This window comes from Misgurnus anguillicaudatus, chromosome 15 (assembly GCF_027580225.2).
Source record: "Misgurnus anguillicaudatus chromosome 15, ASM2758022v2, whole genome shotgun sequence".
NCBI classification, from domain to species: domain Eukaryota; kingdom Metazoa; phylum Chordata; class Actinopteri; order Cypriniformes; family Cobitidae; genus Misgurnus; species Misgurnus anguillicaudatus.
This window is the reverse complement of record NC_073351.2, coordinates 10,519,409-10,535,231: the sequence shown is the minus strand read 5'-3', so window position 1 is coordinate 10,535,231 and position 15,823 is coordinate 10,519,409. Positions and strand designations below refer to the sequence as shown.

The window sequence follows — 15,823 nt, the reverse complement described above, 5'->3', positions numbered from 1 at the left end:
CTGATAATTTCCAGGCCTGAGAGATCTGACGTTATTTTAAGCGTATATTAAATATGTATATGTTTAAAAATCATATTTATGTATTGAAGAAATAAAAAATCGTTGGACACAGAGAGCAACTTCTAATCACATGACAAGCTGGACACTCCGCAGGAAGTTGCGTCAGTTCCTCATTGTGGCACTGACGTGTCTGATCGCAGTGTGGATTTTGAAGGCAGGTACGGCCAACGACAGTCGGCACATTGTTTCTTCTCACGCATAGGAGAAGAGTGTAGCACTTATTTATTTTGTACACGTGTCCTTAATCGTTTTTATCGGTGTTTGTTGTGTTCTTCGCAGTATCGGGTTCATTCGCGTTTGGCCAAGATGCTGGACTTCTTCGCCATCTTCAGTAAGGGGGGAATCGTGCTGTGGTGTTTTCAGGGAGCCGGTGTCAGTGAATCGTTCACCGGTCCTGTCAACGCTCTTATCCGCTCCGTGATCCTCCAGGAGAGAGACCCTGCACGTGCTTTCTGTTGCTGTACACATACGCAGTAGCCTACAGCTATTTACGTTAGATCACATACCGTATGTCGCGTGTCTACCTGGCCCAGCACACACATAACAGTGAGTTATGATGGTGAGGTGTAGGTTGCTATGGAAATAATGTCGTTAGATGAATATAGACTTGTAAATACATTAGATTAGGTTTCAGATGCACATGAAGTAAACAGTCGTATTTACTAGACTAGACAGTTTTACAATAAGCTGTGAGAAGTTTATTTGTGTTATAATAATAATTACATAATTTACAAAATAGTGTTATATTGTTGCAACGTATTGAAAGTTTTCTGGCTTTTAATTTTTAGGAGAGGAGTGGGAATAACTCCTTCACCCACAATGCCCTCAATCTTAAATACAAGCTGGACAATGAGTTTGAGCTTGTGTTTGTGGTAAGTCTTTGCTGTTTATTTTTCACTGCATGAAAATAAGACATTCGTCAGTCCGTCCATGTGTGTCCATGTATCTAAATGTTTGTTTCTTTAGGTGGGTTTTCAAAAGATCTTGACTTTAACATACGTGGACAAGTTTATAGACGATGTCCAGCTTCACTTCAGAGATCGATACAAGAATGAGCTTGAGAGGAAAGGTGCTCTGAAGTTTCTGCTCAATAACTTTGAGTTTGGAGATGACTTCCACCAACTTCTGAAGTAAGCTTTTTTTTTAAGGAAGACGACTTGTGATTCAAACATATTCTTGTTCGTACATATAAACATACCTTTAATTGAGTTACCAACCTGCAAAACATATAAAAAGTTTGGTTCCAAAACGCAATAAATCCATTTTGACAAATTTCGGTAAAAACGTTGTTTTCTATACCAAGAAAGTGACCAGATGAAAACCACTATTTTCTGTTACAAACTTTCACATAGCATCTTTAGGTTATAAAAACATAAAATATTCAAATCCATAACTTGATTTTCAAAGATTTATTATAAAAACTAATTCTTTTTTCCACAAAATGCAATAAATCCAATATAATCCAAAATATTATTTTGGTTTGTTTGTTGATCACGAAGTACAAAGTAGATGAGAAAAACTAGGACTCCGTGTACTCAGCGCGCCGCCATTGTTTGTTTACATTGCGTGACTGGTGGGCTGTAATATCAGGAATGGATTTATTGCGTTCTGTAAAAAAGGAGCAGTGGCGTTTGTCGCATTTTGGGAAAAAAGGGAGAAAAGATGACAGAATATCACGGCGGGTAATGGATTTTGCGTAAAATTAAGAATTTACTTTTAACTACTGACCTGATATAATACTGATTTTGGCAGTAACTCTTTTTTTTTTTTTCAAAAATGGCGTTTATCGCGTTTTGGAACCAAACTCTTCATATATCATCCACATACACAGGATCTTCAGTTGCAAGAGAAAACCGATATAAAAATAATTTAAGTCAATAAAATGAAAGATTACAGTTATAATTTTGATCTATTAGCTGGGTAAAAGTATTGTACGGTTGGCCAGTGAAGCACTGGAACAATATTGTAACAGAAATGTAATCTAATGCACAGTCTTTGATCTGTATGCATCATTATTGATAAGATGCTTGTTTTTGTCTGTGTGTTACAGAGAGGCGGAGGGCAGCAGCAAAGCTAAAGGCCCCAGCTATATGAGGACTTTCAATGAGTCTCTGAAATCCCAGAAAACTGTGAAGTCTATGATTGAGACAAGGGATGGAGACAAAAGCAAAGAGCAGGGAGGGAAGAAATCGAAAAACACCAAAAAAGAAGGTAAGATGTTAGATCAATAAATACAAAAAAAGATTATAGTTAAGCAATTCTATGCAAATATCATCTTTGCCATAAAGTAAACATTTAAGAAAAATGTTATTTGTGTATATAAATATTTTATTTATATATTATATAATCTAAGTGTGTATGTATGTATGTATTTATATACCAGAATTTTGTTTTTTTTCTCTTTTGTCACTTTTAAAGCTGAATCAGTGGTGGATCAGTCCAAAGCTGCCCCGCAAACTGCCTCCAAAAAGACGATGGAGAACGGAAGCGAGGCTCTGACCCCAGAGGAGATCATTGAGAGAAACCGTGCCAAGTTCATCAGTAAGCAGTTGGGTGGAGTAAAACCCGAAAAGTCCAGTAAGAGATGTTATGAACAAACCTCTTGCATTGCACATGAAGCACCACTACTGAACTTCTAAATTACAATTGAAAATAATAAATTATAAAAAAGAAAAACATAAGGTTTCATAATAGATGATTGTCCAACAGACTGCAGTTTCTACCTATGATCACGTGATACCGTGGGTTATCGGTGTATCATTGTCATTCACAGTAAGTCCCCCAAACCCCAGAAGCCAAAGGGGAAGGTTAAACGCGTTTGGGATATGGGTGGAAGGAACACTGGAGATCTGGACTACAGTGGAGCCAACGGGAACAACTCCGGTGACACGCAGACCCAAGACAAAGATGAACCAGTAAGAATCCATCAAGTGTCTCTCAAGACCATTCTTCACTTCAGACAGCACGAAGACATGTGCTTCATACAGCGGGAGCTTTGCACTTATGCTGCATACACACCAAACTTAAAGCATCACGTTCCTTGCTATAGATTACTCGTGGGATTTAACTTCGTGTCATCCAAATTTTTAGCTTGAGTTAAATATTTTCAATTTGCGCAAAGACGCGTTTGAGGTGAATAGTGCGTGTTTTCGTGGCAATTGCGCCACCCAATTTGCGTCATTCGCATCGACATTCACTTCTATACATTGTCTTTGCATGTAGTTTACTCGTGGAAATCGATGAATTTGTGAGCACGTTTTCTTCATACAAAGCTAGCTGCACATTTATCAGGCGCTGCTGCTTTTCACCGCAGAACCATCTTGTTTAAAAGCAAGCAGCGTTGCCCCATCGACAATGATGGAAACAAAAGCGCCAACGAATGCTGGTTAATAAAGGTTAAATTTCATCCTTTAATAAGTGAATTTGTATTTATTTAATTGTTGTTGGGTTTTCATAAAAATAGTAATGAATCACAAACTAAGCATCTGTTGAAAATACAGGTATTTGTTACTATAACATTGCATGTAAACCGCTTTCATATCATAATATCATATCATATAATGCTTTTATATCATAATGTTAATACCGAATAATGTTAATTCTCATGAAGATCTAAAGTTGAAGTTTTTTAAAGGTGCAGTATGTAATTTTTAGAATGATCTTTTCACAGAAATGCTAAATAATATACATAACTACTATATTATCAGTGGTGTATAAAGACCTTTTTATAATGACGTTATGTGTTTATTACCTTAGAACGGGAAGTTTTTATCGCCATGTTTCTACAGAAGCCCTTAAAGCAACACCAAAGAGGTTTTTTACCTTAAAATAACGTTTCCAAAAAAGTTTCAGTCGTTCATCCACTCCATACAGAGTGAACGGCACTTTCACATTCGCTTTGCAGCCCTCTATTGGCCAAAACCGCACGAAAGAAGTTTCCAACGGTCGGGTCGCGGTCCTGTAGTTCGGGTGAAAACTACAAAAACTTGCTTTACGGCAGACCTACAATCCAATCAGAGCCAGCTATGCTGCAGTAGGCTAAATTATTTCAACAGTGGTAATGGACAATTACGCTTCTAACCTGTAGGGGGAGCAAAGAGCAAAAAGTCTTTAGTGTTGCTTTAATGGACAAACTTTTTTTACTAAGTTGTCTCCGACGATTACATGATTGTCCGGTGGTGGCTACCGTAGCTTCTCTATGTGTTTCAAAAGCTAGGGGTGAGCAGTAAACTGAGCCGTTGGTTGCAATTCGCAACCTCACCACTACATGCCGCTAAAATTTACACACTGCACCTTTAACCTGTGGCAACATTTCCTCACCAGCAAATCCCTAAAGACATTTAAAAGCTGCAAAGTGCACCAACTTTTTTATTTAAGACTTAAAATATAAAAATCAAAAAGATTATATTAGTAAAACTCTGTGGTAGTGTGTGGCTTTTGTAAAAGTTCACTTCTATACGTGAATACCGTAATTTAGTGCCTTATTTAGCTTTAATAAGAAAAAAATATTTATGCTTTTATGCGATTAGTCGCCCGATTAATCGTTTAAGAAAATAACCGTTAGTTGCCACCCTAGCAAAATTTGACCCTGTCTGAAATCCAGGTTAAAGGGGTGGTTTCCCGGACAGGGATTATCTTAAACCAGGACTAGGCCTTAGTTTAATTATATAACTATTAATAATTATATTTAAAATATAATATAATTATATAAAATATAACTAGTTTTAACAAACATGCCTTACTAAAAACATTTCTTGTGTGCATTTTGAGGCAAAACAAAGGGCACTGATGTATTTTAAGATATGTCAGTGCAAGTTGTTTTTAGTTTGGACAGATCTTACATTTATTTTAGTCTAGAACTAGTCTAATCTAATCTCGGGAAACCACCCCAAAATCTCATAATCTAATGATGAGATTAGAAGCATCAAAGTTTGATTTGTCATGATCTTACTCGGTCATTATTAAAGATGTCAAGGTTTTATTTTCACACAATATGCTTTACATTATGTAGGATGATATTATGGCGAAATGTACAGAGGAACTTGTGAATTAACAGACACTTTGTGCTCCTCACAGCTGATGCAGGTGGACTCAATGAAAGGTGACCTGCGAGGGGTTGACTATGAGTCATCAGAAGAAGAAGAGCAGGAGGAGGAAGAGGAGGAGGAGAGAGTTGTGGTGGCAAACACTAACAAGAAAGGGTAAAATATTCAAGCACTGCCTTAATATTTAAACCCTTCAGCTTAAGTTTGTGACTATTTTTGTTATGAATCTGTGTGTTCAGGGCTAAAAAGGGCGGATTTGGGGGAATGTTTGGAATGCTGAAGGGTCTGGTTGGATCTAAAAATCTGTCTCAGGAGGACATGGAGCCAGTACTGGAAAAGATGAGGGACCATCTCATCGGTATTACATTACACCTATACCCCATACTGTTTTTGTATAATAGTTATTAAAAATTGTGACTGGTCGCTTGTTTTAGATTGATAATCGCATCTTCTAATGTTGTTGTTTTTAAGCCAAGAATGTAGCTACTGAAATAGCCTCCCAGCTATGTGATTCTGTGGCCAAAAAACTGGAAGGCAAAGTCATGGGCACTTTCACCACTGAGTACAGCACACATCTTCTTCATCTTTGTATTATTTTTCTGTCTTCTAAATCTCCCTTTTTCTCTTCCGCACAGCTGTGGCCTCTACGGTAAAGCAAGCGCTGCAGGACTCGCTGGTGCAGATCTTGCAGCCGAAGCGTCGCGTGGACATCTTGAGGGATGTGCTGGAGGCTCGTTCCCAGCGCAAACCTTTCGTCATCACCTTCTGTGGGGTGAACGGCGTCGGGAAGTCCACCAACCTCGCCAAGGTCAGCCAGTGGTTGCTGACTTTTCATTTTTGTTTGTAAGTTAATTATCTTTGTAGCCATGTGACTTTTTTTATACAGATCTCTTATTGGCTGATTGAGAATGGCTTCTCTGTGCTCATCGCCGCCTGCGACACTTTTCGAGCGGGTGCCGTGGAGCAGCTGAGGACTCATCAGCGCCGTCTGAATTCTCTGCACCCCCCTGAGAAACACGGGGGGCGCGCCGCCGTGCAGCTGTATGAAAAGGGTTACGGCAAGGATGCGGCCGGAATCGCCATGGAAGCCATCGCCTACTGTAACTATCGCAACTGACGTTGGTTTTTATGTAAATTTGGCACAGAGACTACTCCAGCTGACCTCTGTTTCTCTTCCTCGTACAGCTCGTAACCAAGGATTGGATGTAGTGCTGATTGATACAGCCGGTCGGATGCAGGATAACGCCCCTCTGATGACCGCTTTGGCTAAGCTGATAGCAGTCAACACTCCAGACCTGGTTCTGTTTGTGGGAGAAGCGCTGGTGGGCAATGAGGCTGTGGATCAGCTGGTGGGTTTGTTCAGTACTGTGTTGATCATCACTTGATACCCAATGTAAAAATCTGTAACGTGTGACCTTTGTCCCAACATAGCAGACCAATTAAATCTAACAGTTTTTATGTGAGCTGTTTCAGAAACCCCTGAGATATTTTAAAGGTCATTTCAAAATAGCCAATAAATGAATGTCTCGTAGGTTAAATTCAATCAAGCGCTGGCTGATCATTCCAAGACCGAGAAACCCAGACTGATAGATGGCATCGTTCTTACCAAGTTTGACACCATCGATGACAAGGTATGAAAATCAAGCCTTGATACACAACAAGCATGTTTGTTCTTTGCAGAGTTAGATTGCACGACCCAAGACAAAACCATGTGCATCAGTATTTTTCCTTAAAACTGCAGTTTACCAAAAAACACCTGAGAGGAGGCGGGAACTAATTTGCATATGTATGCGTTTTCTTGTACTAAATGCGGCAAGGGTGTAGAGTTGAATTCTAGCTATTTAAAGGCACACCATGAAACTTTTTGGCCACTAGGGGGTGCTAGACATGTATTTTTCACATCTAGTGCCTCTAGAGGTCACAAGGGCCGCAGCCCTGTCGCAAAGGAAAAGAAGACAACTCTTTAAGTCACAAAGTTTGCCTTCCTGCATGTCATATGAATATAATTTCACAGGACTTCTATATGCAAGCAATATGCATCACTTACTAGTCCAAAAGGCCTCCTCCTTTAGTTCACACCAGCGAGCAAACGCTGGCCCAATATTGATCCTCATCCTTCCTGTTATTCTGTCACTCTCCCGTTTTCTCTTTCTAGTCTCCTCCAACAAAACCTTGGGTTTCTTTTCCTTAGTTGCTGCTTCGGCCATGACAAAAAAACATCAGGAAAAGAAATAGTTGCGCTCTCACATCCGAATTTGAGGAAGTGGAGGAAGTGACGTATGCCGTCAAGCAGGTTTTTGTAGTTTTGTGCTCGGGTTACTACCGAAACCCCAAGTTTAAAAGTACCAGTAAAAGCGATACAGACCCCGTCAGGCTATGGTAGACATGCCATTCAACCTTTTTTAAGTCGATGTACCATCACAAGGGTCTTGAAAATATATTATGAAGGTTGAAAAACTACAAAGTGTAACTTTAAGGCATGAAGAAACCATTTGTACTGGAAAAACATTTAAATATATAATCTTTATGATCATGGGTGAGATTTAACCCCTTTTCTGTTTTGGGCCCACAGGTGGTCCCAAATTGTTTATGCAACTATTAAATCGATAATAGCTTATTCTAAAACTAAAATAATCTTGACAAACTATATATCGTTAGAAAGCTCGAAGAGTGTTGTTTTTATATTTCATCACCATTTTGCAAAACAAATGATGTAATGTATGGAAGGTTTTTTCTGCAAATTTTAAATTAATTAAATGATAAAAAACTTAAAATATGTTCCAAAATTGAAAATTAAATGATAAAATAAAATAAAAAATTAATACATTAAATAAAATTATTTTAAGGTGATTGATGTATTTGCCAAATTGAAAAATAAAATGCATTTGATGATTTGACATTTCATTTTCACTACAATCGTGAGGCAAGACTGCCAATATAAAATATAAAATTTAAAGGCAAACATGAAAAAATTAATTTTTTTAAAAGGCATTTTATTAATGCTCATGCAATAATATTGACAAAAATCTAATTAAAAAGTAAGTTAAATTTTATGTTCTCTTTTATTTAATGGTTTTAATTTTTAACTATTTAAATTATATGTTAATCAGTGGGTGGGGTTTACTTGGAGATTGTCTAAAGCAGTGTTGCCAAATTAGCCACTTTATTGCTACCTTTGGTATTTTTTTATTTGGCAGGAAAGATGCGTTATCACCTTGAAAATGTAATATTTTAATTTAATGTTTTTATTTTATCATTTAAAATTGGCAGAAAAAAACTTCCATAGTAGTCGGAGCTAGAGGTCTTCTCGGGTCCAAAGAAATGTACCCGACCCAAAATTACCCGAATCACTTTATACCCGAACCTGACGTGCATAAATAAGTTTTTTTTTTAAAAGACAGACCCAACCCGAGACAAACCCGAGAAAATAAGACCCGAGTCCGACCTGAACCAGTGGCATTTTTTTAACCCGACTGGACCTGAATGTAAACGGCACCGACGTGTGTGCAGTCTGCAGCCCTCGCACGCAGCAGTCAGACAGAAAGAAACCCCGCTCGTCTTCCAACCAATGTGGCGAGCTGCTCAATTTGTTTGAAAACGACACCCAGGTAACCGCTAAAATGTACATTGACTGACATGTCGCTGCTACCCAGTCTCACTAAGTTTCGTGATATAGTCACATAATTTTTTGATTCTTTTTTCGTGATATTATCACAAATTTTCGTGTTTTTTCGTGATTGTATAACGAATTCCTGTTTTCATGTGATTATCACATATAGAGACAGCGCGTCATAACCTGAAAACCACGCTCACCGGGGTGGAAACAATCCAACTATCTACATTGACTTTGTATTGCGAGAAGTCGCCTCCTCGTCATTTCTGGCTTATAACAGGGAACAGAGTGGTGCCTAGGAGCTGCTGTGTGACAGTATGTACACCTAGCAAGCCAAAAAACCCAGAAATAAGTTTTATAAGCTGTTGAGCCGTAGAACCCAGCCTTTTGCGGAGAAAAAATTGGATCGCCTACTACATTTCCCCATAGTGGACGCAGTTCTACTAATAGTAGTACTATGAAAAGTTGCCTGTTTTCCACTTTTGTGTCTTTAAACGCTCGTGTTTTGGGGTCGACAGCTTATAAAAAGTGATTTCTGGGTTTTTTGGCTTGTTAGCTGTACATCTTGTCACACAGCAGCTTTTAGGCATTATTCTGTTATTTGTTATAAACCAGAAATGACAAGGAGGCAGCCTCTCGCAATACAAAGTCAATGGAGACGGTTGGGCGTGGTTTTCAAATTTGCATAACTGCGCTCTGTCTCTATTGGTTACTCAACTGCTTTTTCCTATTTTTAAACCATTGTCGCTTCGATTTTGGGTTAGATTTGGTGCTTGCATTAGAATGTCACTTTAAATATTGGTTTATACAATTTTTTCTGATTTATTTTTTTATATGTCACCTGGCGTTAGGGTTAGAATTGGGTTTGGGTAAGGATGTCATTTTATGTAAATCTAACCCTAAACCGAAGCAACAATGAAAGAAGGTGGGACAAAACAGTTGAGTAACCAATACGTGATAATCACACGAAAACAGGAATTCGTTATATGATCACAAAAAAACGCGGAAATTCATGATAATATTACGAAAAAATAATAAAAAAATTATGTGACTATATAACGAAATTTTGTGAGACTGGGATGGTCTGTCTCAACGAAAATTAACCTACCGCCAGCCACAAAATGTCGCAAACAGAGGAGAGAGTTCGGGTTTTCGGGTCCATTCGGCAAAAACACATTCATTTTAAATTAGGCTATCCGAGACCCGATGCCACTAATATTATACCCGACCCCTGTCCGAGGCACAAGTGAAACTTTTAGACCCGAACACGATCAGGTCTCAGGTCGGATCTCGGGTTTAAGATCTAAGTGGACCCATGAAGACCTCTAGTCGGAACCGATGGTGTAGTGGACACTGCTCTGACACATGGCGCCCGGCTCGAGGTCCTTTGCCAATCCCATACCCCTCTCTTCACCCTATACTTTCCTGTCATCTCCTTAATTACTATCTATCCAATAAAGGCAAAAAATAAAACTTCGCTAGTAGTGACCGTAATTTTTTTAAGCGTCATCACTTGGTAATTACATATTTATAACACTAGCAAACTAAAAGGTTGTTTTACATTGTTCTGTGGATTAACTATTGCTCACACCATCAGACTGTAACTCGTCCATGAAAGTTCCCTAGATCATCAAATAATTTTCCGTACCATCTGGTTAAGTAACTTGTACAAAGTGGTTATTTAAATGTTCTGCATGTTCCCCTTAGGTTGGAGCTGCCATCTCCATGACCTACATCACAGGTCAGCCCATCGTGTTTGTGGGTACAGGACAGACGTACAGCGATCTGCGCAGCCTCAACGCGAGGGCCGTGGTCAGCGCGCTCATGAAGGCCTGAGCTTTAGATCTGCTTCTGGAAGTCAAGCATCTTCCAAAATTTTGCTTCAAACTAGATCTCGTGACCCCAGCTCAGCTTCCGTCGAATGCAGACGTCCCTACGTGTTGAAAATCTCCACACATATAAAATAACTGAAATTCAGTTCATATCCTTTCCTATTAAGGATCCTTATTGTGTTTTGTTTCAGAAAGTGTTTAGAATTCAATTCAAGGACTGGTAATAATGTGTATCATCTCGCCTCTGGACCAACCAAAGCAAATTACTTTTGATTGATATCCAATGTAGCCAATCAGATAAGAGAGATTACAGTTAAACCTGACCATTTCATTATTTAGTGGATCTTCTTCTGACCTCCTACCCCACACTATCATTAAAGTGATGGAAAGCATTTTTGCACTTTCCCTTTTTAATTCACTATGCTAAACTGTCTGTTCCTGCCCAGACTATCAATAGGGTGGGGTTCATATGTTATAAGAGAGATATAATATATATATACTAAATGTATTTTGCCTACTGTTAATTTGATTAATGCAGGTAAACGACATTCATATAGTCTGCACCACAAACTGTTGTTTTCATGAATTAATTTCATGAATACCGTAGTGCCTCAGGCTCTGCTCAATCCCATGATGCATTGCTCCCACAGCACACGTGATGCAGTCATACATTGTTTGTCCCAACTCTTTACTCTCAAACTTTGACTTCACAAATGCTGCATTTTCTCATTTTTCTTACACATACAATGATCTTTTCATCATTGGTTTCAGACCTTTCATGCTTTAAAAGGAGTGTATTAAAATGTGTTGAAAGATTTGGCAGTGTGAAGGGCAATTTATGCCAAAAACTGTAACTCAGTGCAACTCAAATGGTTTCTTCCCCCCTTATTTATGATGTTCATCTTTACTCATCACAGATATTTCAATCTTGATCGATTTGTTTTGATGGACTCCTAGATAGTTTTGAATACAAAGTAACATTTTAATCAATAGTGACTATACAGATGTGTTTTATTTTGTCAAACCCCTTCATTATTTTAAACTCAGTTCTTCTCCATTATCAGGTTAATTTGTGCTAGCACAAAAGCAAGACTGGATAGCGAGTATTTGTTGTTCTTTAAGAATATGTAATATTTCCTAAATAAAGCTGCTATAATAGTCTTATTTGTCATGTTTGTGTCAATAGTCTATACTCTATAGCAGTACCTCCCAATCCTGGTTCCCAGAAAGTTTTCGATGTCTCCTTATTTAACACACCTGATTTAATACATCAGCTTGTAGGGAGACATGTTTACCATTTTGGAAGGGGGCTGATGGGTTGAATCAGGTGTTTTAAATAAGGAGACATCTAAAACTTCCTGGGGGGGGTGCTCGAGGACCAGGATTGGGAAGCACTGCTCTATAGCAATAATGTATGAGGCCACGGTTGCCAAGTTTTCACAGAAAACCTGCCCAATTGCATTTCGAGGGGGGTCCTCCGGTAAACTTGTGCATGGTTCATCTGCTTAAATTCTTTTTTGGGGTTGCTTTAACCCATGGACATGAAAAACAGCCTGGGGCAACAGTGTTAAAGAAGCCTGATTTCGCATAAATGCAGACTTGGGAACCCTGTATGAGGCCCTACATAATGAAATATGTTGGTGACTTCTCTTCCGAGGGGTCGGAGTGTCGTGTGTGTTCGTGTTTTCAAAATATGTGTTTGTTGCGTCGTGAACCATGTGCATCACGTGTTTTGTCAAAATAAGTGCCTGCTGCAGGCGCATCAAAACCGTTAATGATAAAAGAGACGCTCACGTTCACAAAATACACGCAAGATACTCCCTTAACACTAAACTCTGATTACACATGACATTATGCGAGTATCTGGCAAACGCGAGCGTCTCTTTTATCATGATGCGCCGAACACATATTTTGAAATTACGAACCACACGCATGATGGGCTACATACATGTTGTAACTGAGATGCAACCTTTACATCTATCTGATGAAGCCAATATGGAAGTGACTTAAACTGGGACTGAAAAGGGAGTCAATTCCCAGAGACTCTCATGTTAAATTGCTAAAATTTAGAGCAGAAAAAATATGTTTTCAGCCGGATCTATATAGCTAATATTGCCCTTCATGACAACTGTGAGGGGGGAATTTTTAACTCATCCATTTAAATTATATTAAGCCTTAAAGTTCTGTATAATTAAGGGCGTGGCTACTGGAGTGATGGGTGAACAGCCACTGCTGTCAATAGAGTCGAGCTAGGCAGGCGTGGTTTCAGCAACCAGTCACCTCAGCTATACCCACGTCCTGCCTCTTTGCCCATTTTCGGATATCCAACATCAGGCACCGCCTACTATTGGCTAAAAAACGATCTTTAGAAACCTGTGGGTGACGTTACGGACAGTACGTCCATCTTTTTTATAGTTTATGGTTGTGGCATTGTGCACCCTCAAAAAAAGTCACTGTCCGCCACTGGTTTTAAATAAATTTTTATATTTATTATTACTGTCTCATTAGATTCTAATCTGAGGAAAATTAAAAATGTGCAATAGTACCATATATTCTATTTTATACACTAATACTTATTCATTTTCAGTTTTTGCAACACTGTAAAAATGTACTATACAAAAAACATTCTGCTAGGAAATGTTTTCTGACATTAAAGGTGCCGTGTGTACATTTTAGCGGCTAGTGGTGAGATTAATTGCAGCTTAATCCACAGCTCACCGCTCAATTTCGAAACGCATGGTAGCTACAGTAGTTGCCACAGGACAAACATAATGATGAATAATAATAATAATAATAATAGATTTTATTTGTAAAGCACTTTAAATTTATGGCAAATCTCAAAGTGCTACAGTAAATGTCATAAAAATATCATAACAAACAGGTAAAAACATAAAAAAAACACTCCCAAATATTTCGTACAGTTTAAAAAGGTTAATTAAAATTCATAGGTTCTGCTGAACAGAAATGTTTTTAGTCCTTTTTTAAAAGTCTCAGTATGTTGAGATACCCTCAGATGGTCGGGGAGGGCGTTCCAGACCCGAGGAGCTGCAGAACAGAAAGCCCGATCACCCATGGTGCTGAGCTTGGTCTTGGGAGGGAGGAGGCGGTTTGAGTTTGGAGGCGGAATGTGCTCTGTAGAACAATTTGTCCATCTGTAGACATGTTGGCACGAAATGGCGTCTTCCATGTAAGGAGACACACAGTGTATGTAGATAAAACAGCTTATTCTAAAGCAGTGGTCTCCAACATGGTGCCAGCACAAAGTCTGAGTTGTGCAGAAGCACGTTCTATAAATAGCCTCAATTTTAATATTTCGTTTATTATATATTTTTATATTAGCTTGGCTTTTGTTATGTATGTAACATTTTAAACAATGATAAAACATAAACAAACAAAAAAAATCCCCAGGTAAAAAGTTTTGAGTGGACTATATCAACAAGTAGCCCTCCAGATTGTTTAAATTCATTGTGGTAGCCCTTGCTCACAAAAAGGTTGGATACCCCTGTGCTAAGTTAATAAAAAACAATAAAGTTCATTATCTTTATACACCACTGATAATATAGTTATATACAGTACTGTGCAAAAGTCTTAGGCCACCATGCCAGAATTAGATTTGTTGTTTCTGCAATGTTATAGTGATCATATAATAGTCTCTTTAATAGAACACATTCAGAAAATACAGGAAATGTCACATTTCAAATGTGTATGTATGTAGTATTAAAAACAGTACAAAAATGTAAACTGATGTGTCAAGTTTTTAGGGTAAACTCCCCTTTCACTTGAGCAATAGCAGGAAAAGGCAGGATCTCTTAAACCTAAATAAAATTAAATCCTAATTTTAAAGAAATTATTCTTTTTACTCCATTCTGCTCAAAAATGCTCAAGATGTGTTTAGTGCCAAGAGAGGTCACAACACTGACGATGCCTAAAGACAACAGACAGTCTTAAACAATAAAATTTTTTTGCATATTTCCTGTATTTTCTGTTTGTATCTTAACAAAATAGATTGAAAAATAAATATGGATGGGCATTACTTCCAAAAGTATGCATTACAATATTAAGTTACTCCCAAAAAGTAACTTATTACGTTACAGTTACTTTTCATGGAAAGTAATGCTTACGTTACTTTTGCGTTACTTTTTCTTGGCTGAGGCTTGATCTCTTTCAGGCCTTGCAGGTGTTTTTTATGACTGAAAAGTTCTGCATTCAGAAAATGCATATTTCATCACAAAAATGTCGAGCTCTGGCCTGCCATCTCAGTTTCTGACTCAAACTGTTCCCACACAGACGTGTACGCATAGAATGCATGTGACTACGTTTATTTTAATTCAGTACACAATTTTTTATCGAATGAATTAAACTAAAAAAGTAACTCAAATATTAAGGTGTACATTTTAAAAGTAATGCGTTACTTTACTCGTTACTTCAGAAAAGTAATATTCATGTATTTGATGGGTGGGCCTCTAAAAAGAAAAGTTCTGCACTTTGCGTGTCACTGAATGTCTCTTCAATCCAGTTCTTAATCATTATTTTTTTAAAGAGAATACAAATGTAGGCTATTATAATCCACGCAATTCATGCCATAAGCTATATTTCAGATGTTGTGATCCGACTGTATACTGTAGGTTTGGCGAGCAAAATCTTTTCTGTGTTAATTTAACCAACTAGCCCGTGTCTTACCAGAGCATTTGCAAGGTTCTGAAACAGAGGACCCAGAAGCGAAAAAATCAACACTGCTTTATTGAAAATTAACTTAACAGTCAGGCCGTCAAGTCCCGCGCCATCAACAATGAGTCAACTTTAGTGTTACACAGTTTTCATATGCAGCCTACAAATGCGACCTCTGGAGGCTACAGCCTTCGGATTTAGAAACGGCCTTGTTTGCAACACACAACAAACCACGAACAGCCTTTTAATAGTAAATTTCCTTTTCATTTCATTATTGTGTAATTAGAGAGGGGAATAAATGTGATGGCGGTATAGTGCATATTTATGCATACTGTATAACGTATGGGTGGAGAAAGTGTAAAACATGTTAACAAGCCACATATCAGCAGCTGACCATACTGATCTTCCCATATTAGTGGATTTTATTTGTCAAAAAAATAAATAAATAAACAAATAAACAAAGATATAATAAAAATATAATGTTTTGAGAATTTCTGAGATCATTGTGCCGCTTTGGTCTTAAATTTCACTCATAATGGTCTTAAAAAGTCTTAAATTTGACTTGGTGAGACCTGCAGGAACCCTGAATATTATTACGTAATGCA

General features: G+C 38.0%; 1 protein-coding gene across 2 annotated transcripts; it reads left to right on the top strand.

The window, feature by feature from the left end:
- The first annotated feature begins 66 nt into the window (after positions 1-66).
- Positions 67-11,714, top strand: srpra (SRP receptor subunit alpha). 2 transcript variants are annotated; one of them, XM_073853356.1, is made up of 15 exons: positions 67-218; positions 340-494; positions 854-932; positions 1,027-1,190; positions 2,111-2,271; positions 2,479-2,642; positions 2,838-2,975; positions 5,137-5,261; positions 5,345-5,463; positions 5,577-5,666; positions 5,744-5,913; positions 5,992-6,205; positions 6,291-6,454; positions 6,638-6,736; positions 10,426-11,714. In XM_073853356.1, the coding sequence occupies exons 2-15, from the start codon at positions 367-369 to the stop codon at positions 10,552-10,554; spliced, it is 1,944 nt and encodes a 647-aa protein (XP_073709457.1). In that variant the 5' UTR covers positions 67-218; positions 340-366; the 3' UTR covers positions 10,555-11,714. The 2 variants fall into 2 exon arrangements, with proteins under 2 accessions (XP_073709457.1, XP_073709456.1); XM_073853355.1 differs by having other exon boundaries at positions 115-214.
- The last annotated feature ends 4,109 nt before the right edge of the window (positions 11,715-15,823 follow it).